The sequence below is a fragment of the Ranitomeya variabilis genome, chromosome 2 (assembly GCF_051348905.1).
Source record: "Ranitomeya variabilis isolate aRanVar5 chromosome 2, aRanVar5.hap1, whole genome shotgun sequence".
In the NCBI taxonomy this organism is placed as follows: domain Eukaryota; kingdom Metazoa; phylum Chordata; class Amphibia; order Anura; family Dendrobatidae; genus Ranitomeya; species Ranitomeya variabilis.
This window is the reverse complement of record NC_135233.1, coordinates 1,072,493,403-1,072,520,923: the sequence shown is the minus strand read 5'-3', so window position 1 is coordinate 1,072,520,923 and position 27,521 is coordinate 1,072,493,403. Positions and strand designations below refer to the sequence as shown.

General features: G+C 42.6%; 1 protein-coding gene across 1 annotated transcript in view; it reads left to right on the top strand.

Moving 5' to 3' along the window:
- LOC143808677 (cytochrome P450 2K1-like) overlaps positions 1-22,723 on the top strand; it is a 200,170-nt gene extending 177,447 nt beyond the window's left edge. Inside the window, exons 9-10 of the mRNA XM_077291581.1 lie at positions 20,943-21,084; positions 21,464-22,723. Coding sequence (XP_077147696.1) covers positions 20,943-21,084; positions 21,464-21,642 — 321 coding nt within the window. The 3' untranslated portion in view covers positions 21,643-22,723. The remainder of the gene's footprint in view (positions 1-20,942; positions 21,085-21,463) is intronic.
- The last annotated feature ends 4,798 nt before the right edge of the window (positions 22,724-27,521 follow it).

The window sequence follows — 27,521 nt, the reverse complement described above, 5'->3', positions numbered from 1 at the left end:
TACTACAAACATACTACATACAACACACATACTACATACATACTAGATACATGCATACTACATACATGCAACATACTACATACATACTGCATACATACTACGTACAACATACTACATACATACTACATACAACATACTACATACAACATATGCATACATACTAAATACATACAAAATACATACTACATACATACTACAAACATACAACATACTGCATACATACTACATACATACATACTACATACAGTGGGGCAAAAAAGTAGTCAGTCAGCAATAGTGCAAGTTCCACCACTTAAAAAGATGAGAGGCGTCTGTAATTTACATCATAGGTAGACCTCAACTATGGGAGACAAATTGAGAAAAAAAAATCCAGAAAATCACATTGTCTGTTTTTTATCATTTTATTTGCATTTTATGGTGGAAAATAAGAAGTTGGTCAGAAACAAAATTTCATCTCAATACTTTGTAATATTTCCTTTGTTGGCAATGACAGAGGTCAAACGTTTTCTGTAAGTCTTCACAAGGTTGCCACACACTGTTGTTGGTATGTTGGCCCAATCCTCCATGCAGATCTCCTCTAGAGCAGTGATGTTTTTGGCTTTTCGCTTGGCAACACGGACTTTCAACTCCCTCCAAAGGTTTTCTATAGGGTTGAGATCTGGAGACTGGCTAGGCCACTCCAGGACCTTGAAATGCTTCTTACGAAGCCACTCCTTCGTTGCCCTGGCGGTGTGCTTTGGATCATTGTCATGTTGAAAGATCCAGCCACGTTTCATCTTCAATGCCCTTGCTGATGGAAGGAGGTTTGCACTCAAAATCTCACGATACATGGCCCCATTCATTCTTTCATGTACCCGGATCAGTCGTCCTGGCCCCTTTGCAGAGAAACAGCCCCAAAGCATGATGTTTCCACCACCATGCTTTTCAGTAGGTATGGTGTTTGATGGATGCAACTCAGTATTCTTTTTCCTCCAAACACGACAAGTTGTGTTTCTACCAAACAGTTCCAGTTTGGTTTCATCAGACCATAGGACATTCTCCCAAAACTCCTCTGGATCATCCAAATGCTCTCTAGCAAACTTCAGACGGGCCCGGACATGTACTGGCTTAAGCAGTGGGACAAGTCTGGCACTGCAGGATCTGAGTCCATGGTGGCGTAGTGTGTTACTTATGGTAGGCCTTGTTACATTGGTCCCAGCTCTCTGCAGTTCATTCACTAGGTCCCCCCGCGTGGTACTGGGATTTTTGCTCACCATTCTTGTGATCATTCTGACCCCACGGGGTGGGATTTTGCATGGAGCCCCAGATCGAGGGAGATTATCAGTGGTCTTGTATGTCTTCCATATTCTAATTATTGCTCCCACTGTTGATTTCTTCACTCCAAGCTGGTTGGCTATTGCAGATTCAGTCTTCCCAGCCTGGTGCAGGGCTACAATTTTGTTTCTGGTGTCCTTTGACAGCTCTTTGGTCTTCACCATAGTGGAGTTTGGAGTCAGACTGTTTGAGGGTGTGCACAGGTGTCTTTTTATACTGATAACAAGTTTAAACAGGTGCCATTACTACAGGTAATGAGTGGAGGAAAGAGGAGACTCTTAAAGAAGAAGTTACAGGTCTGTGAGAGCCAGAAATCTTGATTGTTTGTTTCTGACCAAACACTTATTTTCCACCATAAAATGCAAATAAAATGATTAAAAAACAGACAATGTGATTTTCTGGATTTTTTTTTCTCAGTTTGTCTCCCATACTTGAGGTCTACCTATGATGTAAATTACAGACGCCTCTCATCTTTTTAAGTGGTGGCACTTGCACTATTGCTGACTGACTAAATACTTTTTTGCCCCACTGTACATACAATATACATACAACATACATACTACATACATACTACATACAATACATTCATACATTACATAGAATACATACATACAGTATAGACATACAGTAAATATAACATAGAGTACATACTCACTATCACTTGTCATTTTGATCCCCGAAGCCAGTGTCATCTGTAAAAAAGATTAAAATAACAAACAACCAATATACTCCCTGATCTGCAAAAATCCACGAGTGTCCCACGACGATCTCCCATGGAGAGCAGCAGCATCAGCTGATGCGACCGCTCTCTAGGGGCTCCAGGAATACAATGATGGGAGGAAGGCATCCTTTCGCACTGTATTCCTCCGCCACTGTAAAAAACAGTCCCTAGTCTCACTTTTGGCATTGCTGTGTGAAAGTTCCCACACAGCAAATGCCATAAAGTGAGACCAGTGAACTACAGTAACCTCTCAGTGATGCAATGCAGGAGCCATTGTCTCCTGTCAGTGTGTCACTGAGGGTCCTATAGAGCAGTGACATCATCCGATGTCACTGTTCTATAGGGGAGATCATCATGGGACACTCGTTATTAATTGGACTGCGTCGGACAGGGAGTATACGGTTTATCACTTTAAGTTTTTTGCAAGCGCTGAAGTATGGTAAGTATGGTGAAATTAAGAATAATAAAATACTTTTTTTCTGGCTGTGTCTTTATTTTGTTTTTAACTCTTTCACTACTCTAGGATTAATACTGGATAGGCGTCTTATTGACGCCTCTCCATTATTAACCCGGCTTAATGTCACCTTACAATAGCAAGGGTACATTAACCCCTTATTACCCCATATCCCACTGCTACTCGGGAGTGGGAAGAGAGGGGCTAAGTGCCGGAATTGGCGCATCTTACAGATGGGCTATTTCTGGGGCGGCTGCGGGCTGGTATTTGTAGCCGGGGGGGGCCAATATCCATGGCCCCTCTCTAGGCAATGAATATCAGCCTGCAGCTGTCTGCGTAGCCTTTCTGGCTATAAAATATAGGGGGACCCCACATCATTTCTATTTTGGGGTCCCCCTATTTTAAAAGCCAGTAAAGGCTACACAGACAGCAATGGGCTGATATTCATAGCCTGGGAGGGGCCATGGGTATTAACCCCTTCCCAGGCTACAAATATTGGCCCCCGGCCGTCGGCTTTCCCCCTCTGGCGCAGAAAATTGTGCGGGAGCCCACGCCATTTTTTCCCTTTTTTTTCATTATATTCATTAATAAACATCGGCCTATCTATGGATATATCTATCTATAGATATATCTATAGATACATAAAGATTCAAAGAAGAGGCAGCACTCCATTAGTTCAGTGAAAAATGTGGAAGGTTTATTCGACCCACATAGCCGGGTGACGTTTCAGCTCCAACTGAGCCTTCATCATCGCTTGATAAAGGCTCAGTTGGAGCTGAAACGTTGCCCGGCTATGTGGGTCGATTAAACCTTCCACATTTTTCACTGAACTAATGGAGTGCTGCCTCTTCTTTGAATCTCTGTGAATCTGGTGCAATCATTGGACTAGTTGCCTGGGGCCTTGCACCCGAAGATAACTAATACGTGTTGTGCTGTTCCTTTTTTCTACTATCTATAGATACATAGATATTTCTATCCATATATCTATCTGGCTAATTTCACACATCAGGTTTTTGCCATCAGGCACAATCCGGCGAGTTTTGAAAAAAAACGATCCGTTTTTTTTCTGCTGGATCAGTTTTTTCTCATGGAGTTGTATTAGCGCCGGATTGCACCTGATGGTCACACGTTTCATCCGTTTTTTGCCGGATCCTTCAAAAAAGCTGTTTCCGGAAAACAAATGCAATTTAATGCAGTTTTTGGTGCGGTTTTTGATGCGGTTATTGGTGCAGTTTTGATGCATTTTTTGGTGCGATTTTTGATGCAGTTTTTCTTGCAGTTTTGATGCAGTTTTGATGCAGTTTTTGGTGCAGTTTTTAGTGCGGTTTTTGATGCAGTTTTGATGCAGTTTTGATGCGTTTTTGATGCAGTTTTTATGCAGTTTTTTGTGCATTTTTTTGCGATTTTGATGCAGTTTTTGGAAATAAATAAATAAATGAAAAATGTGCATGATTTGAATGGAAACATGCATGAAATAATGGATTCGGAGGCGGATTCATCATTTCACATCTCAGTTTCATACGCTTTTCGCCAGATCCGTCGCTGTGCGTTTTTTTCACCGGACAGAAAAACCGATCCTCTGTATGTGTTTTCCGTCCCGCGGAAACAGCTTTTTTGACGGATCCGGCAAAAATGGATGAAACATGTGGCCATCAGGTGCAATCCAGCGCTAATACAACTCTATGAAAAAAAACGGATCCAGCAGAAAAAAACGGATAGTTTTTTTCAAATCTCGCCGGATTGTGCCTGACGGCAAAAATCTGATATGTGAAATTAGCCAGACAGATATATGGATAGAAACATCTGTGTATCTATAGATATATCTATAGATAGATATATCCATAGATAGGCTGATGTTGATTAATGAACACAAAGGAAAAAACGGGAAAAAAAATGGCGTTGGCTCCCGCGCATTTTTCTGCACCAGAGGGGGAAAGCTGACAGCCGGGGGCCAATATTTGTAGCCTGGGAAGGGGTTAATACCCATGGTCCCTCCCAGGCTATGAATATCAGCCTGCAGCTATCTGCGTAGCCTTTACTGGCTATTAAAATAGGAGGACCCTAAAACAAAATGACGTGGGGTCCACCTATATTTTATAGCCAGAAAGGCTACGCAGACAGCTGCAGGCTGATATTCATAGCCTAGATAGGGGCCATAATATTGGCCCCCTGGCTACAAATACCAGTCCGCAGCCACCCCAGAAATGGCGCATCTGTAAGATGCACCAATTCCGGCACTTAGCCCCTCTCTTCCCACTCCCGAGTAGCAGTGGGATATGGGGTAATAAGGGGTTAATGTACCCTTGCTATTGTAAGGTGACATTAAGCCGGGTTAATAATGGGGAGGCGTCAATAAGACGCCTATCCAGTATTAATCCTAGAGTAGTGAAAGAGTTAAAAACAAAATAAAGACACAGCCAGAAAAAAAGTATTTTATTATTCTTAATTTCACCATACTTCAGCGCTTGCAAAAAACGTAAAGTAATAAACTGTATACTCCCTGTCCGACGCAGTCCAATTAATAATGAGTGTCCCATGACGATCTCCCCTATAGAACAGTGACATCGGATGATGTCACTGCTCTATAGGACCCTCAGTGACACACTGACAGGAGACAATGGCTCCTGCAGTGCATCACTGAGAGGTTACTGTAGTTCACTGGTCTCACTTTATGGCATTTGCTGTGTGGGAATTTTCTCACACAGCAATGCTAAAAGTGGGACTAGGGACTCTTTTTTACAGTGGCGGAGGAATACTGTGCGGATGGATACCTTCCTCCCGTCATTGTATTCCTGGAGCCCCTAGAGAGTGGTCGCATCAGCTGATGCTGCTGCTCTCCACGGGAGATCGTCGTGGGACACTCGTGGATTTCTGCGGATCAGGAAGTATACTGTTTGTTTGTTATTTTAATATTTTTTACAGGTGACACTGGCTTCGGGGATCAAAGTGACAAGTGATGGTGAGTATGTACTCTATGTTATATGTACTGTATGTCTATATGTATGTATTGTATGTAATGTATGAATGTATTGTATGCAGTATGTATATAGTATGTATGTATGTCGTATGTATGTATGTTGTATGTATGTATGTAGTATGTATGTTGTATGTATGTAGTATGTATGTAGTATGTATGTAGTATGCTGTATGTAGTATGTTGTATATATGTTGTATATATGTAGTATGTTGTATGTAGTATGTATGCAGTATGTTGTATGTAGTATGTATGTAGTATGTTGTATGTATGTATTATTATGTACGTAGTATGTATGTAGTATGTTGTATGTATATAGTATGTATGCATGTAGTATGTATTTAGTATGTTGTATGTAGTGTGTATGTAGTATGTAGTATATATGTAGTATGTTGTATGTAGTATGTATGTACTGTAGTATGTATGTAATATGTTGTATGTATGTAGTATTTTGTATGTAGTATGCATGTTTGTGTTTTTTTGGACTACTACTGTCCCATCATTGACTAATGTATCAATCACTGTCATTGTAGCAGGCATAGCCCGGACGATGCCTGCACAAGGACACAAAGACCCCCAAGAGGCCCACACAGACCCCCGAGAGGCCCGCACAGATCCCCAAGATGCCCGCACAGACCCCCGAGAGGCCCGCACAGACCCCCGAGAGGCCCACACAGACCCCTGACAGCCCGGCACAGACCCCCCCTGCCCGGCACAGACCCCTACAGCCCGTTGCAGCCCCCCAGCAGCCCCGCGATCCCCGCAGACCCTCGCGATCGCCATACACAGACACGCACATCTTCCCCACACACATACACAGTCTCTGCCCATGCACCACCCACACTCCACCCACGCACTCTTCCCTCCTCCCGATCTGCAGTGTTTCTCACAGCAAAACCGCAGATCCTTTTTAAACTACAAGGAAAGAAAGGGTTTATTTTCATTCCGATATTTGTTTCCCATTGACTTGCATTGGTTTCTGGTATCGGAATCGGCGATATCCGATATTTGTTGGGTATCGGTCCGATCCAATTCGATCCAATATTTCCCGATATCGGAAGGTATCGCTAAAAACTAGTCATGTTATGTTTCAACCAGTATGGACAAAGTATTTTGAGAACCACTCTGACATAAAAGGAAGGAGAATATTTGGGGCATGAGCAGTGGTGCAGACTAGTGTTAATTTGAAACCGCCATGTGCCTATTTTTTATATAGTGATAAGTATTGGATAACCCCTTATGGACAGGGATTTTCCATCCATTTCCCAAATGTTCACATTTGTTCAATGCTCATATTCTGATTTTGGATCCATTGTCCTCCTCTGAGCTCTCTGCTTATCAAATAAAAAAGGCGTTGGAAGCCATGAACATGCATTTTTTACAGGAATTTATGTCAAATTCCTTAAGTGATCTGTAAGGTTTCATAGCTTTCCATGCTAAACAAAATTATTATTATTTTTGTTTTATTACATTTTAACTACTTTGTAATGGTAATACCAAACATGTATTGGTTTTGTTGCTCTTTGTTCTATTATTTTACCATAATAAAAATGCCTTATTTTAAAAATATATACCGTATATACTCGAGTAGAAGACGACCCGAGTGTAAGCCGACCCCCCAATTTTGCCACAAAAAACTGGGAAAACTTAATGACTCGAGTATAAGCCTAGGGTGGAAAATGCAGCAACTACTGGTAAATTTCAAAAGTAAAAATAGATACCAATAAAAAGTAAAATTAATTGAGACATCAGTAAGTTAAGTGTTTTTGAATATCCATATTGAATCAGGAGCCCCATATAATGCTCCATACAGTTCATGATGGGCCCCATAAGATGCTCCATATTAAAATATGCCCCATATAATGCTGCACAAAGGTTGATTATGACCCCATAAGATGCTCCATAGAGACGTTTGCCCCATATCATGCTGCACATGGCCCCATATAATGCTGCACATGGCCCCATACAGATCCTGCATACAGATATTTGCCCCCATATCATGATGCACATGGCCACATAAGATGCCCCATACAGATATTTGCCCCCATATCATGCTACACATGGCCACATAAGATGCTCCATACAGATATTTGCCCCATGTCTGTTATGATCCTTAGTGGTTGAGGATCACAAATTACTCCAGCAAGGTGACTAAACATAGGACAAGCTCTAGGGAGGTGGTAAACTGGACTGACCGCAAAACTGAACCTATCCAAACACACTAGAGGTAGCCGGTGAACGTGCCTAAAATTCCTAGACGTCTCGAGCCAGCCTGAGGAACTAACTACCCCTAGAGAGAAAGAAAGACCTCTCTTGCCTCCAGAGAAATAATCCCCAAAGATATAGAAGCCCCCAACAGATAATAACGGTGAGGTAAGAGGAAGGCACATACATAGGGGTGAAAGCAGATTCAGCAAATGAGGCCCACTAATTCTAGATAGCAGAAAATAGAAAAGGGATCTATGCGGTCAGTAAAAAACCCTTACAAAATATCCACACTGAGATTTCAAGAACCCCCGCACCAACTAACGGTGTGGGGGGAGAAACTCAGTCCCCTAGAGCAACCAGCAAGTAATAATTCACATTTTAGCAAGCTGGACAAAAAAACATGATGAACGCTGATAATCAGAAAATAAACAAACAAGAACTTAGCTTGTCTTGGAGAGACTGGGAGCAAGGTAGTCACAAGGAATCTGAAGAGCACTGAATACATTGATAGCAGGCAAGGAACTGAGTATCCAGGTGAGTTAAATAGGAAACCAACCAAGGATAACGAACCAGCTGATGCAGCCAACCTGCAGAAAGACAACACTACACAGTACCGCTAGTGACCACTAGAGGGAGCCCAAAAATAGAGTTCACAACAGTACCCCCCCTTGAGGAGGGGTCACCGAACCCTCATCAAAACCCCCAGGGCGATCAGGATGAGCTGCGTGGAAGGCACGAACCAAATCGGCCGCATGAACATCAGAGGCGACAACCCAGGAGTTATCCTCCTGACCATAGCCCTTCCACTTAACCAAATACTGAAGTCTCCGTCTAGAGATACGAGAATCCCAAATCTTCTCCACCACGTACTCCAATTCGCCCTCGACCAGCACCGGAGCAGGAGGCTCAACAGAAGGAACCACAGGTACCACATACCTCCGCAACAAAGACCTATGGAACACATTATGGATGGCAAACGATGCTGGGAGATCCAAACAAAAGGACACCGGGTTAAGGATTTCCAAGATCTTATAAGGACCGATGAAGCGAGGCTTGAATTTAGGAGAGGAGACCTTCATAGGAACATACCAAGAAGACAGCCACACCAAATCCCCAACACGAAGTCGGGGACCCACACCGCGGCGGCGGTTGGCAAAGCGCTGAGCCTTCTCCTGTGACAACTTCAGATTGTCCACCACATGGTTCCAAATCTGCTGCAACCTATCCACCACAGAATCCACCCCAGGACAGTCAGAAGACTCAACCTGACCCGAGGAAAAACGAGGATGAAAACCAGAATTGCAGAAAAAAGGCGAAACCAAGGTATCAGAACTAGCCCGATTATTAAGGGCAAACTCGGCCAATGGCAAAAAAGTCACCCAATCATCCTGATCAGCAGAAACAAAACATCTCAAATAAGTTTCCAACGTCTGATTAGTTCGCTCGGTTTGGCCATTAGTCTGAGGATGGAAGGCCAACGAAAAAGACAAATCAATGCCCATCTTAGCACAAAAAGTTCGCCAAAACCTGGACACAAACTGGGATCCTCTATCAGACACAATATTCTCAGGAATGCCGTGCAAGCGAACCACATTCTGAAAAAATAGAGGAACCAAATCGGAGGAGGAAGGCAACTTAGGCAAGGGCACCAAATGGACCATCTTGGAAAAACGATCACACACTACCCAGATGACAGACATTTTCTGAGATACTGGAAGATCCGAAATAAAATCCATGGAAATGTGCGTCCAAGGCCTTTTCGGCACAGGCAAAGGCAAAAGCAAACTGCTGGCACGAGAACAGCAAGGCTTAGCTCGAGCACAAATCCCACAAGACTGCACAAAGGAATGCACATACCGCGACAAGGTAGGCCACCAAAAGGACCTAGCCACCAAATCTCTGGTACCAAAAATCCCAGGATGACCCGTCAACACCGAAGAATGAACCTCGGAAATAACTCTGCTGGTCCATCTATCCGGGACAAACAGTCTCTCTGGTGGACAACGGTCAGGTCTATCCGCCTGAAATTTCTGCAGCACTCGTTGCAAATCTGGAGAAATGGCAGACAAAATCACTCCCTCTCTGAGAATACCAGCCGGCTCAGAAACTCCCGGAGAGTCAGGCACAAAGCTCCTAGAAAGTGCATCAGCCTTCACGTTCTTCGAACCAGGCAGGTATGAGACCACGAAGTTGAAATGGGAGAAAAACAATGACCAACGAGCCTGTCTACGATTCAGGCGCTTGGCAGATTCGAGGTAAATCAGATTTTTGTGATCAGTCAGGACCACCACACGATGTTTAGCTCCTTCGAGCCAATGTCGCCACTCCTCAAATGCCCACTTCATAGCCAACAACTCCCGATTACCAACATCATAATTTCGCTCGGCAGGCGAAAATTTTCTTGAAAAGAAAGCACATGGCTTCATCACAGAGCCATCAGAGCTTCTCTGTGACAAAACAGCCCCTGCTCCAATCTAAGAAGCATCAACCTCGACCTGGAAGGGGAGAGAGACATCTGGCTGACATAAGACTGGAGCTGAAGAAAACCGGCACTTCAGCTCCTGAAAGGCCTCCATGGCCGCAGGAGACCAATTAGTCACATCAGAACCCTTCTTGGTCAAATCCGTCAAAGGTTTAACCACACTAGAAAAATTAGCGATGAAACGACGGTAAAAATTAGCAAAACCCAAGAACTTCTGAAGACTCTTAACAGACGTGGGCTGAGTCCAGTCATGAATAGCCTGGACCTTGACTGGGTCCATCTCCACAGTAGAAGGAGAAAAAATAAAACCCAAAAAGGAGACCTTCTGTACTCCGAAGAGGCATTTTGAGCCCTTCACAAATAAAGCATTAGCACGCAGGACCTGAAACACCATCCTGACCTGCTTCACATGGGACTCCCAATCATCAGAAAAGACCAAAATGTCATCCAGATAAACAATCATAAATTTATCCAGATATTCTCGGAAAATGTCATGCATGAAGGACTGAAACACAGAAGGAGCATTAGAGAGTCCAAAAGGCATCACCAAGTACTCAAAATGGCCTTCGGGCGTATTAAATGCTGTTTTCCATTCATCTCCCTGCTTAATGCGCACAAGATTATACGCACCACGGAGATCTATCTTGGTGAACCAACTGGCACCCTTAATCCGAGCAAACAAATCAGACAATAGTGGCAAAGGATACTGAAATTTGACTGTAATTTTATTCAGAAGACGATAATCTATACAAGGTCTCAAAGAACCGTCCTTCTTGGCCACAAAAAAGAATCCTGCACCAAGAGGGGAAGAGGATGGGCGAATATGTCCCTTCTCCAAAGACTCCTTTATATAACTCCGCATCGCGGCATGCTCTGGTATAGACAAATTAAAAAGTCGTCCCTTAGGGAATATACTACCAGGAATTAAATTTATAGCACAGTCACAATCCCTATGAGGGGGCAGGGCACTGGACCTGGGCTCATCAAAAACATCCTGGTAGTCAGACAAAAACTCAGGGACCTCAGAGGGAATGGAAGAAGCAATAGACACCAACGGAGTATCGCCATGAATTCCCTGACAACCCCAACTTGACACAGACATAGCTTTCCAATCTAAGACTGGATTATGAGCCTGCAGCCATGGCAGACTCAAAACGACAACATCATGCAAATTATGCAGAACAAGAAAGCGAATCACCTCCTGATGTACGGGAGTCATGCACATGGTCATTTGCGTCCAATACTGAAGCTTATTCTCAGCCAATGGCATAGCATCAATTCCCCTCAGAGGAATAGGAAATTCCAAAGGCTCCAGGACAAAACCACAGCGCTTGGCAAACGACAAATCCATCAGATTCAGGGCAGCACCTGAATCCACAAAAGCCATAACTGAGTAGGACGACAAAGAACAAATCAAAGTAACAGACAAAATAAATTTAGGCTGTATAGTACCAATGGTGACAGGTTTAGCGAACTTTTTTAAGCATTTAGAGCATGCTGAGATAACATGAGTAGAATCACCACAGTAAAAGCACAACCCATTTTGACGTCTATGACTTTGTTGCTCAATTCTGGTCAGAGTTCGGTCACATTGCATAGACTCAGGTCTCTGTTCAGAAAATACCGCCAAAGGATGAGAAGATTTGCGCTCCCGCAAACGCCGATCAACCTGAATGGCTAAAGCCATAGAATCACTCAGACTTGTAGGGGTGGGAAACCCCACCATAACATTCTTAATGGCTTCAGAAAGACCTTCTCTGAAATTTGCAGCCAGGGCACACTCATTCCATTGAGTAAGCACTGACCATTTCCGAAATTTTTGACAATACACCTCTGCTTCATCCTGACCTTGAGAGAGGACCTGCAACGCTTTTTCTGCCTGATTCTCAAGATTAGGCTCCTCATAAAGCATTCCAAGAGCCAGAAAAAATGCATCTACATTAGGCAATGCAGGATCTCCTGGCGCCAGAGAGAAAGCCCAATCCTGAGGGTCGCCACGCAACAAGGAGATAACAATTTTAACTTGCTGAGCGGAATCACCAGAGGAACGAGGTCTCAGAGATGGAAATAACTTACAATTATTCTTAAAATTTAGAAACCTAGATCTATCTCCAGAAAACAACTCAGGAATGGGTATCTTTGGTTCAGACATAGGGCTATGAATAACAAAATCCTGAATACTTTGCACCCATGCAGTAAGATGATCCACACTAGAAGTCAGAGTCTGAATATTCATGTCTGCAGCTGAGCTCAAAACCACCCAGAGTTCAAGGGGATGAAAGAAGCTGAACAGACTGCAGCAAAGGAAAAGCGGGAGAAAAAAAAAATGTACTCAGGTCTTCTTTTAATCCCACTTCTGCGATGCATAAAACACTTCTTGGCCTGCTATACTGTTATGATCCTTAGTGGTGGAGGATCACAAATTACTCCAGCAAGGTGACTAAACATAGGACAAGCTCTAGGGAGGTGGTAAACTGGAATGACCGCAAAACTGAACCTACCCAAACACACTACAGGTAGCCGGTGAACGTGCCTAAAATTCCTAGACGTCTCGAGCCAGCCTGAGGAACTAACTACCCCTAGAGAGAAAGAAAGACCTCTCTTGCCTCCAGAGAAATAATCCCCAAAGATATAGAAGCCCCCAACAGATAATGATGGTGAGGTAAGAGGAAGGCATAAACATAGGGGTGAAAGCAGATTCAGCAAATGAGGCCCACTAATTCTAGATAGCAGAAAATAGAAAAGGGATCTATGCGGTCAGTAAAAAACCCTTACAAAATATCCACACTGAGATTTCAAGAACCCCCGCACCAACTAACGGTGTGGGGGGAGAAACTCAGTCCCCTAGAGCAACCAGCAAGTAATAATTCACATTTTAGCAAGCTGGACAAAAAACATGATGAACGCTGATAATCAGAAAATAAACAAACAAGAACTTAGCTTGTCTTGGAGAGACTGGGAGCAATGTAGTCACAAGGAATCTGAAGAGCACTGAATACATTGATAGCAGGCAAGGAACTGAGTATCCAGGTGAGTTAAATAGGAAACCAACCAAGGATAACGAACCAGCTGATGCAGCCAACCTGCAGAAAGACAACACTACACAGTACAGCTAGTGACCACTAGAGGGAGCCCAAAAATAGAGTTCACAACACATGTCATGCTGCACATGGCCCCATACAGATGCCCCATACAGATATTTGACCCCATGTAATGCTGCACATGGCCACATAAGATGCCCCATACAGATATTTGACCCCATATCATCCTGCACATGGCCACATAAGATGCCCCATACAGATATTTCCCCCATATATACACTGCACATGGCCACATAAGATGCCCCATATGCTTTTTCTGCGATTAAAAAAATGTAAAAATTACATACTCACCTCTCAGGCCCCTGGCACTTGCTATAGTCACCTGCTCCCCGTTCCACCTCTGACCGCCGCTGTGTCTTCCCATCCTCTGCACCGACGATCAGGAAGAGGGCGGCGCGCACTAATCGCATCACCGCGCCCTCTGACCTGAGCGTCACTGTGGAAGACACAGCGGCGCCGACGGTGGAACGAGGAGCAGGTGACTATAGTGCACTGCCCCCGTCATACTTACCTGCTCCTGGTGCCGTCGCTGCACGTCTGTTCCCCAGCGCCGCAGCTTCCTCCTGTAGTGAGCGGTCACCGTTACCGCTCATTACAGTAATGAATATGCGGCACCGCCCCTATGGGAGGTGGAGCTGCATATTCATTACTGTAATGAGCGGTACCATGTGACCGCTCACTACAGGAAGAAACTGCAGCGCCGGGAAGCAGGGACCTGCAGGGAGCACGCCAGGAGTAGGTGAGTATAATTACACAGCCCCTGCTCCCCCTCCCCTGCCGACCCCTGGGTATGACTCGAGTATAAGCCGAGAGGGGGACTTTCAGCCCAAAAAAGTGGGCTGAGAATCTCGGCTTATACTCGAATATATACGGTAGATATTTTTTTTTTTCTGCTACTGCATTCTAAGGCCCATGACTTTTTCATTTTTCTTTTGACATTGATGTGTGTTGGGAAAAAAGTTCTATTACCATTTAATGTTTTCAACACAAACCGACCCTCATTTTTTTGCTTTATGTTATTATTAGGCCAAGTGCTGTGTGGTTTATATCATACTTTAAAGTACATTTTAGTTGGATGAGTTCGCTATATGCAATTTTTCTTGCTTACACTTTGTGAACATTTAAATATTTTACATACATAAAAAAACACATTTTTTTATTAATTTTTTTACTAAACATTATTCAATTGCATTACCAGCCTTAAAGGGAATCTGTCAGCAGTATAGATGGGTGAATATATAAAGTGTCAGGAGCACTACTATGGACAACATAGAATATATGGCAATGTTAGATCAGGGTGCTACATAATGCATGAAAAGCTGCATATACCAAAACAAGAGAAGAAAGCCACTGCACAAATATGTGCACACCTGCTTAATGCTACGGATAAAATCAAAACTTTATTGTATAAATACACAAAGCACAAACATGAATAAAAAACCAATGAAAACATGACCACAAAACACCCTTCCCCAAGTAGTATTATTAATCTGGACACAGCAAGCTAGTGGTGAAGACAATCACAATTGCACATGTATATAAAGTGACTCAAAATACCAACCTGGAGATAGAATGGATGAAGGGAGAGAGAAAAAAAAAAAAAGGAAAAAAAAAGAAAAAAGTAGCCAATGCTAGTATGAAGAATAAGCTGCAAAAAAGAGGGTTAGTAATGTAGTATACATACATTCATAATGCAGTAATAAATGAAGAATTGTGTATCTATATATCTCTCTGCAACCATAAATATAAATACGGTAATAAACATACTAAGAATATATCTGGTGGAAACCATAATATGGATACAGACACAATTATTATTACATAGTATATGGTGCATATTGAAGATGACAATATCAGAGATATTAGATATAAACAGCAACAATAAAAATTACATGCATGGAAAAATGAATAAACTGGGAAATGAAGAAATAATAAAAAATATAAAAATAAAAATACAAATGAAACTGAAGATGAAAATGAATATAAGGTATGCATTGCCATAGTGATCTTGATGTGATCCAACTCTCCAACACAAGATTGTTTTTAAATTTCTTTGGGTGCTAGCTTTCCCTAGGACAGCATCTGTTTGTATAGACATAGTGGTCCTTGGGTAGTGGGGCTCACCAGTGGTTGTAGAGTGTACCAGGGCCCCTAGGGTCAGTCATCGTTGAGCGGGGGCGCCAATACGCTCCCCCCTAGGGTGTCAACCTCCGCTGGCAGGCAGGTATCATCTAGGAGCTGGTTCAGGGACTGCTAGTTATATCCCATAGTTTTTAACTGGGTGGAACACGGTTTTGTTTTAAGTTTGGTCACTTTGTGGTGGCATGGTTTGCCTTTCATTTTAATATTAAAGATTCTTTTGAGGTACAGAAGGGCATCCTGAAAACAATGTTCCCATTATTGGGAAGTGGGTCTCCCATACTGTTTGCCTACGCAGTGAACGCAGGGCCTCCAAAAATTTAGATGCACCCCAATACACCTCTGAAGAGAGGTACAGGAGGGCATCCTGAAAACAATGTTCCCATTATTAGGAAGTGGGTCTCCCATACTGTTTGCCTTTGCAGTGAATGCAAGGTAAGCCCAAAATTTAGATGAACCCCAATACCCCTTTGAAGAAACATACAGGAGGGTCTCCTGAAAACAGTGATCCCATTATTAGAAAGTGGGTCTCCCATAGTGTTTGCCTATGCAGTGAATGCAAGGGCTTCCAATAATTTGGAGGCACTCCAATGCCCTTTGGAAGAGATGTGGAGGAGGGTCTCATAAAAAAATGTTCCCATTAGAAAAGTGCTGGTCTCCTATACTTGTAATGCACTTGCACTAAGTGTATGGGCTTAAAAAATTTACCCCTGGGAGGTATACATGAACATAATATGGTGGTGGAAGATGAGGATGAGGAGAAGGATGAGGACAACAGCAAATAGCCAAAATCAGGAAGAGTATACCCATGTGTTGGTGTGAAGAGGTGCATGGGAATAGATCTCACAATAAAAGATACTGGATTTGAGTTTATGTTACACTGCTTTCATTCGGTGGTGTTGAGAAGTCTTGCCCAATCCAGCCCTTGTTCATTTTTATAAGATTCAGCCTGTCAGCATTTTCAGTTGACAGGCGGATGCGCTTATCAGTTATAATTAGTGTTGAGCATTCCGATACCGCAAGTATCGGGTATCGGACGATATTTGCGGTATCGGAATTCCGATACCGAGTTCTGATACTTTCAGTATATCAGATACCGGAATCAGAAGTTCCCATAATTCAAAGAGCCAGAATTCAGCTAATGAGGAATCATTAGAAGTGTGGGCACATCCTGTTCTGCCTGTTAGGCATGTAACTACTGGCATGGCTGTGATTGGCTGCTGGAATGATGTCATGATGCTCTATAAAAGTCGCCGCCGCCATTTTGGGTTCACTGTGCTGTGAATTCAGTTAGAGACAGGATGCTGTGTTCTGACTGAGGGCCAGTTTTGAGATAGCGATTTTCTTAATTGTGCTTTACCCAGGCTAATTTAGTTCTGTGTGAGAACCTTGTTTTTGCCTTGCAGCACTGTTTACAGCTGTCTGCAAGGTGTCTGTGTGAGTGCGGCTCACTCTGTAGTCTGTTCAGCAGCCACTGCTGGTTGTAGTCAGCTCAGGGTGCATCACTGCCTCATACTGTTCCATTATCCTTTTTCAATTAGTGCTGCCTGCTGCACATTTTTTCAAATTTATGCTATTAGTGGCTTTCCATCCGTATCCTGCTAGATGTGGAAAAACACTATATAGGAGTACATAAAGGAGCTTTTTTGCTGCTGAGGATGATGAAGAAGAAAGTGTGGGAGGAGTTAAAAAGAAGGTGAAGAGCATGCAAGTAGTGAAACATAAATATCTGACAAAATATATAAAAATCTTAACATAGTCAATATCTTGGTAACTCTGAACGTCTTAAAAAACAAAAAAAATCCTGCTATTCCATTTGATTGGCCTAAACCTCTATGCCTTTAATGTCACCGCCACCTCCCCCAATACATCCTACATTATTCTTAGTTGTTTTCCTTCATGTAGAATTAACCTACAAGGAAAGAAAGGGTTTATTTTAATTCCGATATTTTATTCCCATTGACTTGCATTGGTATCGGGTATCGGTATCGGCGATATCCAATATATTTTGAATATCGGCCGATCCAATCCAATACCAATACTTCTGGATATCGGAAGGTATCGCTCAACACTAGTTATAATTCAACCAGTGGCACTAAAAACCTGCTCTAACAAAATGCTAGTGGTAGGGCAGGCCAGGAACTCCAAGATAAAGAGAGCCAGGTCATGCCAAGCGTCCAGCCTGGATACCCAATAATTATAAGGCTCAGAGGAATCACAGAGGATTTTGGTACGGTCAACAAGGTACTCCTTCAGCATCTTCGCAAACTTTGCACTCCTTGTGAGAGTATCTCGCACCTTAGGACCAGTTCTGAAGGAATGAAAAAACTCTCCCAGAACTTTGACAGTGTTCCCCTGCCTCTGCTGGATTGGAGTTGTGTCTCTCTCACCTGTACTCCTTGGTGGTCTTACAAACTGTGACCTCTGCCACCAGCATTTTCAGATGAGAATTTTTTTAATAATTCCACAACAAGGGCCTTCTGGTACTGCCCCATTTTAGTAGGCCTGTCTGCCTCGGGAATAAGAGATAGGAAATTTTCCTTGTAGCATGTGTCTAGAAGTGTCACTAACTAGTAATGACTGTCACCCAAAATGTTGAGAACGTGAGGGTCACGTGAAAGGCAGCGTAACATAAACTCAGCCATTTGTGCCAGACTGCTAACAGGCAAGACTTCCGTGTCCTCACCAAGAGGATGACTGACCATGCTCTCATCCTCCTCCTCACCTGAACAGACATTATGACAGTTGTGGAGGTACTACCATCTCTAGCACATGAAAATAGCTCCTGTTCTTCCTCCTCCTCTTCCTCATTGTCTTTCAATCCACGTTGTTATGATATGAGGCTGGGTTGTGCGTAATCAAACTGTATGGTTCCTTGCTCCATCTCATCGTGCTTCGCCTGCAATGCATCCTCTTTGATTGTAAGCAGAGAGGGACAAGGACGTGGATGTGCTTGATGATGGTGCTTGTTGAGTGTGTGCAACAACATGTTCAGGGCAGGAGGCATCTTCGCATACACCATGGACAGGGGATTGACTTGCATGCACAACAGCGGAAGAAGCAGTGGTGTAACCCGCAGACACTGTTCCTGGACTCTGGGGTTTGGCCCACAAAGTCAGGTGCTTTGCTGCCAAGTGCCTGATCTTGCTGGTGTTGATGAGGCTGGTAGTTTTGCTACCCCTGCTGATGCTGGCCTGGCAGGTGGTGCAAATGGCCTTTTTGGGGTTATCGGCAGAGTCAGGAAGACCTATCAGTTGCACTGGCAACTTTCGTTATGTTGGTGTTATTGGGAACTCTTTCCCGCCTTCTGTCTGCGGCCACCATACTGCTTCTTCCTGCCTGTTGGGGTATTACACCTCCCCCCTGTGTACAGCTGTCCTCACTCTGCATGTCCTCCTGCCAGGCTGGGTCAGTTACTATATCATCCACCACCTAGTCTTCCACTTCCGAACCCTGGTCCTCCTCCTGACTTTGTGGCAATTGCGTCCACCACTTGTGAGACTTTCTCACTGTCGCCTTCATGTGACCGTGGCTGCTCAAATATTTGGTCATCTCTCTATGCGATCTTCTCTTGCCTTGCTTCAAGTGGACCTGGCCAGAGGCCCAAATCTTTAAATGAAAAAGTGAACAGCTCTTCAGGGTGTCCAAGTGTGGGATCAGTTGTCTCCAGGCACATGTCATGGTGAGAGGAAGGAGGATCAGGGTGAGTAATATTCAGTTCACACTCATGGCTACTTAGACTTGACCGTGTGGAAGACATGGTGGTGGTGGCTAAGTGACTGAAAGCATTATCTGCTAGCCAACCAACAACCTTTTGAGCCTTCTCTGGGTTCAATAGTGGTGTTCTGTGCTCCCCTAGTAATTGGGACAGGAAGGTTGGGCGAGAAAATGTGGGTGTTTGTTGTGGCACAATTTCAGCTTGCCCATGGCCTCGGCCTCTGCATGCCACATCACCATCACATCCAATTTCCCATCCCTTGCCACACACCTTGCCCATTTTAAATGGGGACAATATTTTCAACGTTGACTACAAATGGCTGAATTTGGAGCAAACTTATATGTGATCTGCTTGACAGATGTTTTTTTCAGCAAACTGGTGTCAATAACTTTGCTAAGACACTGCAGCAAAATTTTAATGGAGGCCAGAAATGGCAGAATTTTGAACACACAGATGTGATCTGTGTGACGGACAAACCCCTGTTTAAACTAGCTGGCCTGTAGGTAAATATTTTTTTCGGCAAACTGGGGTCAATAACTGCACTAAGACATGGCAACAAAATATAAATGTAGGTCATAGATGGCAGAATTTTGGGTGCACTGATGTCCGCGTGACAGACAAACCACTGTTGAAAATAGCTGGATTTTTAGTGCTGTAGTATGGAAAAAATCTGGCTGTATTCTGCAGTGCCAACAACTAAATGGAGCATGAAAACGGTGTTCTCTGGATTGCTTTTTGAGCAAATAATCAGGATTAAGAAAAGAAAAAAAAATACTCCTGGCCCCTGATACCTGGGGCTATTTTCTACAAATATTTGTAATAGCTGCAGCAGGCAGAACTGCAATGGACCCTCTTGCTCTATGCTCTGCAGTCTGCCACATACACTGCCTGCCCGCCTAGCACTGATATCTATGCAGCTTTATTAGTTCTCAGACAGACTGTTAGTTGAAATGTATATGTGTATTATATATGGTACACCCACACAAAGTACGAAGCAAGGAAATCTCTCCCTAGCTCAGCAGCAACTCTCCCTACACTGCCAGATTCTGGATGTTACTGTGATGAGCATAGCGGTGCCAGGTCTACTATAGACCTGATGATGCTGTGTGGCCAGCCAATCACTGTAATGCCACAACCAACATGGCTGCGGCACTTCAGAGTGTGGCATACAATCCCTGCATGTTTATGGCTCTCTAAAGAGTGGCAAACATACTCTGCAAGCTCCTAGCATATCGAGCAATGAGATGCTCGGTCGAGCACTGAGTAGTGTCAGTAAACTAAGTGATACATATTTGGATTTAAGGTGATTTGGCGTACAATATGCTGCTCTCAGATGACCCCTTGGTGATCACTTGGCATCACATGTTCTCAGCAGGCGCAGACCCAGATAATACGTATATTTCATTTCGGTATTAGACCCCTTTCATATTTGCAGGCATTAGTGACACATTGTCAGCATTTGGGAGTTTGGTGGTTTGCACAGGGACAGAGCTCTGCCACCATTTAGTTTCCCTCTCTTTACCCAGTATAAGCATTGCACCTTTCTTTGCACGTGCACCTTAAATACTGCAGGCTAATATACAATTTTACTTTTATAATTCCCTTTGCATTATATGTATTCTTAAAGTTGCTTAAAATAAAGATTATTTTTTTTATAAACTTGAAAACACTTCTTGATCTGGATATATTGTAGTGACTATAAGATCAGTATGTTTATTTGCTCTCAGATGAGGTAGAAAAAACTTTTTGACAGATTCCCTTTAAATGAATAAAGTCTAAGGAGGGGGGAGTCCCAATTAAATATGAATTATGCAAATGTTGAACCTTTCAGGGAATCCAGGTGATCCCACTGCTGACCTCTGTACTTCATGATAAGAATCACTTTGTAAAAGCCGACGAGTTCTACCCAGAACACTTTTTGGATTCCAGTGGAAAATTTGTAAGGAAAGAAGCGTTCATTCCTTTTTCAGTCGGTGAGTTATTCTTTTACCAATTTGTAGGAGTGATGAGAGCAAATAAGAACATTTCTCGATCATCGCATTCACTAAATTAATAGAAATGTTGTTTAAATCTTCTCCCTATGAGGCTGTTCCATGAGGATACATTTATGATTTATGTGGGTTATGAGTTGGGAAAATGTGAGAATCTGAATGGGGACAGTTTCTTCCTTTTGGGGGATCTCTGTGACAAGAGGATGGTTATGCCTCCGTATTTAAATGTTGGGTTGACATTGGAATCTGGCAACTTAGAATTTTGTTATAACAGCCCATTTTGAATTAATATAATATCTTTTGCTTTAGCCATGGAACAACATAAACTTTTTATACTTTTCCACATATTTCATTGCTGTAGGTAAGAGAAGTTGCGCTGGAGAAAACTTGGCTAAAATGGAGCTGTACATGTTCTTCACGAGACTGCTGCAGAACTTCACGTTTAAGGCTCCTCCTGGGGAAACACTAGACCTGACTCCTGCCATTGGATTAACAGCCAGTCCAATGCCCTATAGGATGTGTGCTATTCCTCGTGTGTGATCACTTTGTCACCTTTATAGAAAAACCTTAAAAAGGGTTCTCTTGTGAAAACAAGTTATCATCTATCCACAGATTAAGTGATAATTTAGTAATTGGGGGGCTCCAGCCACTGGGAACCACATCCCAGCAAAACGGAGCATTGAAGCTAAACTAATTGTTGTAATTAAGAAATAAGCAACATCATTGATAGAATTTTAAAGATCTGTAAAAAAAAAAGTATTATTTTAAATGTAAATCCATTGCACTTGTAGCCACCTGATGAGGAACAGATGAGTATAATCATACTACATCACACCCAAACTATGAATCTTGAGAGGACAATTTCAGGTCATTAAAAATGTGTAAAATGTCACACGTGTCCTTATTAAATCCTGGGACTCTCTGGACTAGAGTTTACAGGAGAGAATCGAGCCACTCTGCCAGTCTCTCACCAAGTGACTCAATACCAGATGAGAATTTCTTAATTGGTGGGAACCTCACCCAATAGCAGAACAGGGCACTTCTACCCTTGTTAGAATGGATATGTAATGCGTATTCATGATCACCTCTCCATGTAGCCTCTATTGGGCTGACGAGAGCTGCTCTTGGCCCCATAGAGAATGACTAGAGCAGTCATCAGGACACCGACCTGATGGTTTATATTATAATAGGGAGAATACTGCAAAACTATCAAGTTCAAAAGATTCACTCATCTTTAGTGAGCATTAATGTCTCTTTTCTTAAACCCTTCCCAGCCCTTTTAAGCCTGTAAGATGGCCGACACTTTGCTAGATTCACACAAATCAAAATGAAAGAAATTCATGGCAAATTCATCTCTGTCATCCTCCACCGTTTAAGTATACAGTACATCTCAGTAATGATTGCCACTATCGTTTTACATACTTGTATGTGATGCTTGCGAATTATCATTTTTCTAACATACAGGAGTCTTACTGTTGTGCAAACGCCTTCTGTCAGTGATTTTATAGAAACAAATTGTAGTTCACATTTTAGCATTTTTCATATCTGTGTTGTCTTGTTTTGTATATTTACAAGACTGAAATTATTCACATTTTAACAATAAAGGTAATTTTTAAGGGCAGTGTTTTGGTTATTCATTTTCAAATGTATTCTCGCTTTTTTGTCTAATTGTCTAAATAAAAATTGCTTCAAACATGATTTTTACAAAAATACACATTCGTCAAAATGCAGTTTTTTTTTATAGTTCGCTTCACTGAAGATTTAGCAAAATGGCAGCTGCTGGCCACCATCTTTCTGAACCATAAAGGGAAATGAAAAGGTTATAAAAATTTCACATCTTATGATTCCCTGCCACTAGCATTCGAATCTTTGGGCCTCTCGTACTGTTCTGGTTTTGGTGTCCAGGACGGATCTGCACATGCAAGCGCAAATGTCATGCTGCATGTCATGATGTCATGACACTATTTCCCTCCCACGTTTGGGAACTAAAAGATGTGGAGAGATCCGAACTAGGGACAGTGAGGAACACAGGGGCCATAAAGGTGAGCATAGCATGAGTAAACCTTTTATATGCTCTTGGTTCTTTAGAGACCCCAGAACATAATAAGGTACATTACATTTGCAAATGGAGTTTCTGTTATACTTGTGTATCATCACTCAGAATTAATAGGTGTTACACTAAAAACATGCAACTGACCCTGCTGGTTACTGTACTAACTAGATATCCTGACTCCTCAGTCCCTTGTGGTGCCTGAGGGAACAGAGATAGCCCTAACCACAGACTGGGAGATCGCAATTGGGAACTCATTGCCTAAAAATCTGTTGAATTAGCTTCCTGTTCCTTCTAAAGAATCGGAGGGTAGAGCAGAGTGTGATTTACCTACAATAGGAGAAATGTGCCCAAAAAAGAAAGGATCCCATAGTGAATAAAATAACTAATAAAATACCAAAGAAAGTATAAACCAAGTGCTGTTCGAATATATACTGCCTACTTCCTAAAGATAAACAGAAGATAGGTGCAAATTATAGTAAAGAAGCAGCAAAGCGAAAACTCTTAATAAATAATAAATTATCCTTATTTTTTATATAGCGCTAACATATTCTGCAGCACTTTACAGTTTTCACACATTATCATTGCTGTCCCCGATGGGGCTCACAATTTAAATTGTCTGAACCCTAATCTAAACCCTTAGCTGGAAATGCACAGACTGGCACCAAACATCAATAGAATGTCAGAACATCCAAAAGAAACTATCACCAGCAGAAGACGCCAGCAGGGGGCAGAATATAAAGCTGCACCAAAAACTAAAGAGATCGAATTCAGAAACATAACAGGGGCCACTGGACGCAGAGATCCCCAACCACTGACAGAACTTCCTCACTAGATGACCCGCATGCACATTTTTTGTGTCAACCTAAACAATATCCTTCAGACCAAAACTTCTCCATTTAATGTGATGTTGCTATCGATGTTTGACACATCTGGAACCCAACATCGACTCCCCCTCAAACTTGTTGTTCTTAGTATCAGGGAGATGTCACAGTGAAACCAACATTGGGTTGCATTACGATACTGGTGCAGCACTACTGGAATCCGGTGACCGGAGGAGCACGAGCAAGGAACAGCAAGTGGTAATAGAAGTCCTTGGAAAAAGGAGTTATAGGAAACAATCCAGAGATTAATGAGAACAGTCTGAATAAGAAAGTTAAGGAGCTGGAGACTCGAAATAAACTAGCAGCTGGACCTAATACTCAAGCAATGAGTGAGGGATTCATATTGTTAGGGCTAGCGGAACGCACCAAATGGATATAAAGACTTTATTATGATATATGCGTTCGCAGCCCGGGGTCCACTGTGTAGGAGAACCTGCTGCTAGCAAATGGCGGAACTATATGGCGGTATGAGCTACCTCTGTTACTTCACAGAGTAGCTGTGAACTCAAAGCACTGTGCCCTGTTAACCTTCACAGTGGCACAGGCTAACTACCCAAACAAGAGCAGTCAGTGGTCATGCATGCACGCAAAACTCCTCGCCGGAGGTGCCAGCATGCTAGGGCCTATTTCAGCCAGGTCCCTGAATACTCAAATACACAAACTCCTCGCTGGAGGTGCCAGCATTCTAAGGGCTTATTTCAGCCGGGTCCCTGAACACAATCATACATGACCACACTGGCGCAAAGTACAACATAGAACAATACTAGCGCATGGCCGTGCAGCCATGCGAGCCTTAAATAGTTGCAGCGCATACAGGACCTTCCTAGAAGGACCAATGAGAGGCTGCCACAGAGCGTGAGCACCTACAGGACCTTCCTGAAGGACTAATGGCCTTATCTGCAGTGTTTGATCATGTGACCCTCGATCTCCACTGAGAGATCTTACTCTGGGCATGCTCAGAACGACAAAAGCAAGACTTAGTCCCAGAAGCGTCTGCTCGCCGCTGCCCAGCACTGACTCCAATGGCAGAAGCAGGAAAAGCAGTAGTAACTCTGTACAGAGTCAGAGTGAGTGAGACGCTGGGACCGACGTCTCCGATGAGCAGGCTCCACTGCGGCAGGAGAAGAATGGGAGACCGCAGCGGAGATGGCCCGAGATTCCCCCTGTGCAGAGGTGGGAACTCGACCCCTAACATTTATGGCTTTAAGTAGGCCTAAACAGGTAACAATAAGGATTCCACAGATTCAGAATCTGCCTTCTTAATAAAGGGCAATTGCAGAACACAACAATAGCTTTTAATGGTAAAGAGTGGAATTGCAGCACAATTATTCAAGGTGAACAATAACAGCTGCTAGTGATCAAACTGTAAAAGGACTACAGGAATCTTGACAGGTTGACTAAGGGCATAAATCTTTACAGAAAACTGTCTTAAGGGCAGCAAAGGCATCAGAATCCTCAGTAGAACAAGAGAAAAAAATCAGTACCCTTCTTGGTCATATAGGTAAGAGGTTTGACTATGACTAGTGATGAGCGAGCACTAAAATGATCGGGTGCTCTTTGCTTGGGTCGAGCAGATTGGAATATTCTGGTACTCAACTAGAACAACGAGCTCAATGTAAGTCTATGGGAGACCCGAGTATTTTTGCCGTGATCCCCCCGGGGGTCCTTTAAAGGTCAAAAAAGTCTGGAAATTAAGGAAACACTGCTCAAATGACACAGGAACATCATGGGGATCACCCCTGGAAGCATTCCTGACTCCTAGTTCACAACTTTAATCATTTTTTTCCGAGATTCATGCCATTTTTCCCAGTGCCACAAAAAACACATTAAAACGAAACCAGATTTTGTGGGGAAATATGTCAAGGTACATCCTTTGCAGGTTAATGACTTGCCTGTAAGGCCAAATATTTAACCCCAGAAAGAAAATTTCCTCCCCCACTTAGGCTTAGTTCAGAAGCAGCATTTTTGAAGCGTTTTTCAACTTTAACATTGCTTTCAACCACAACAAATGCATTCACTGGGAAATGTCATTGTAACATGTAACACTCTTAGCTGGCCATGTGGTGTGTGACACATAAGGAGACCCATCTTGTTTCATTTATGAAGGAGGGACTCTTAAAGTCACAGAGCCTATTTTTACTGGTTCATCAGGCGGCATTAATCTTCTTAAAGGGCCATTATGAAACAGTGGGTCTTCTAAGCTGTTGTAGCCTATGCTGCGAGTGGATGGGCAGCCAAGAATTACGACGCACCACAATACCCCTTTCATGATGTCCAGGAGGGACACCTGAAAGAGTGTTGCAATGAATTCAAGGCCTGCCCTATTACCAATTCATATGCACCCAAATAAGCCTTGGAACCCACATACTGGATGGGCCCATGAAAATCCACTTCACAATATGCATTTTGTACTCCTGTCCTGAATTAAAAATAGGGAAATCCATGAATTAAAATAGCAAAAAATATATTTAAACATTTTATAAATTTGACAAGTGCTTATAGATGACCAGCAGAACATTAAGGAACAGCCATAAACCACTGAACGCGTTTTGAACAACCTCTGTGTCCTTAGTCCTCAGTACGAAGGTGGAGAATCCACACCTTCTGTAAACTGTTCCCAACAGGTGGATAAAATTAGCAATAAACCTGTGAACATTCCTAAAAGAAAAAAACAACTAAATAAGTGAATACAAGCAAAATAAGAAACAAGACAATACAAATACAAATAGGATAACCCTGCAAAGAAAAAAGAAGAGACAAAAATCGACAACACAGTTATTAGTAATGTAACATAATTTCTTTCCTAAGATTTAATCCTAGGGGTGCCCTGGTATTTAAACAAAAAATCCAAAAGGCTTCCCTATCACGCAATCTTTTTTCCCTATCACCGCCTTTGTCTTCATATACTTGTTCTATAGCAAAAACTTTCAAAGATGTAGTTTGTCTATTGTGAGTTTTTATAAAATGATTAGACGCATTAGACACATGACGAATTGTCGGCTGTACGATATCATAAAGATGTTCACGAAACCTATCTTTTAGTTTTCTTATTGTGGAACCCACATAAAATAGTTCGCAATCCTCACATTCTATAATATAAACTACATGATCCAAATCACAATTTAAAAAACTTTTTATGAAGAAATGTTTTGGTTATTTTGAACAAAAGAAAGTTGCAGTCTGTTTTTGTGTGAAGGCAGTTTTTGCCGAGGTATGATCCACATTTAAAGAAACCTTTTGTTGACAACCAATTTGAAGGATTTTTAGATGTGTTGGAATTCAAAAAGCTAGGAGAAAGGAAATTGCCCAATGTAGGAGCCCTTCTGGAAACTACTTTGACACCATTTTCGAGGATTGAATCCATAATCTGATCATCTCTCAAGAGATTTAAATTACGGAGAACAATCTCCGAAATAGATTTGAAATATGTGCTATAGGTAAGTACTAGAACAGTTTGTTCAGAGTGTGTGTTTTTGATTAGCTGC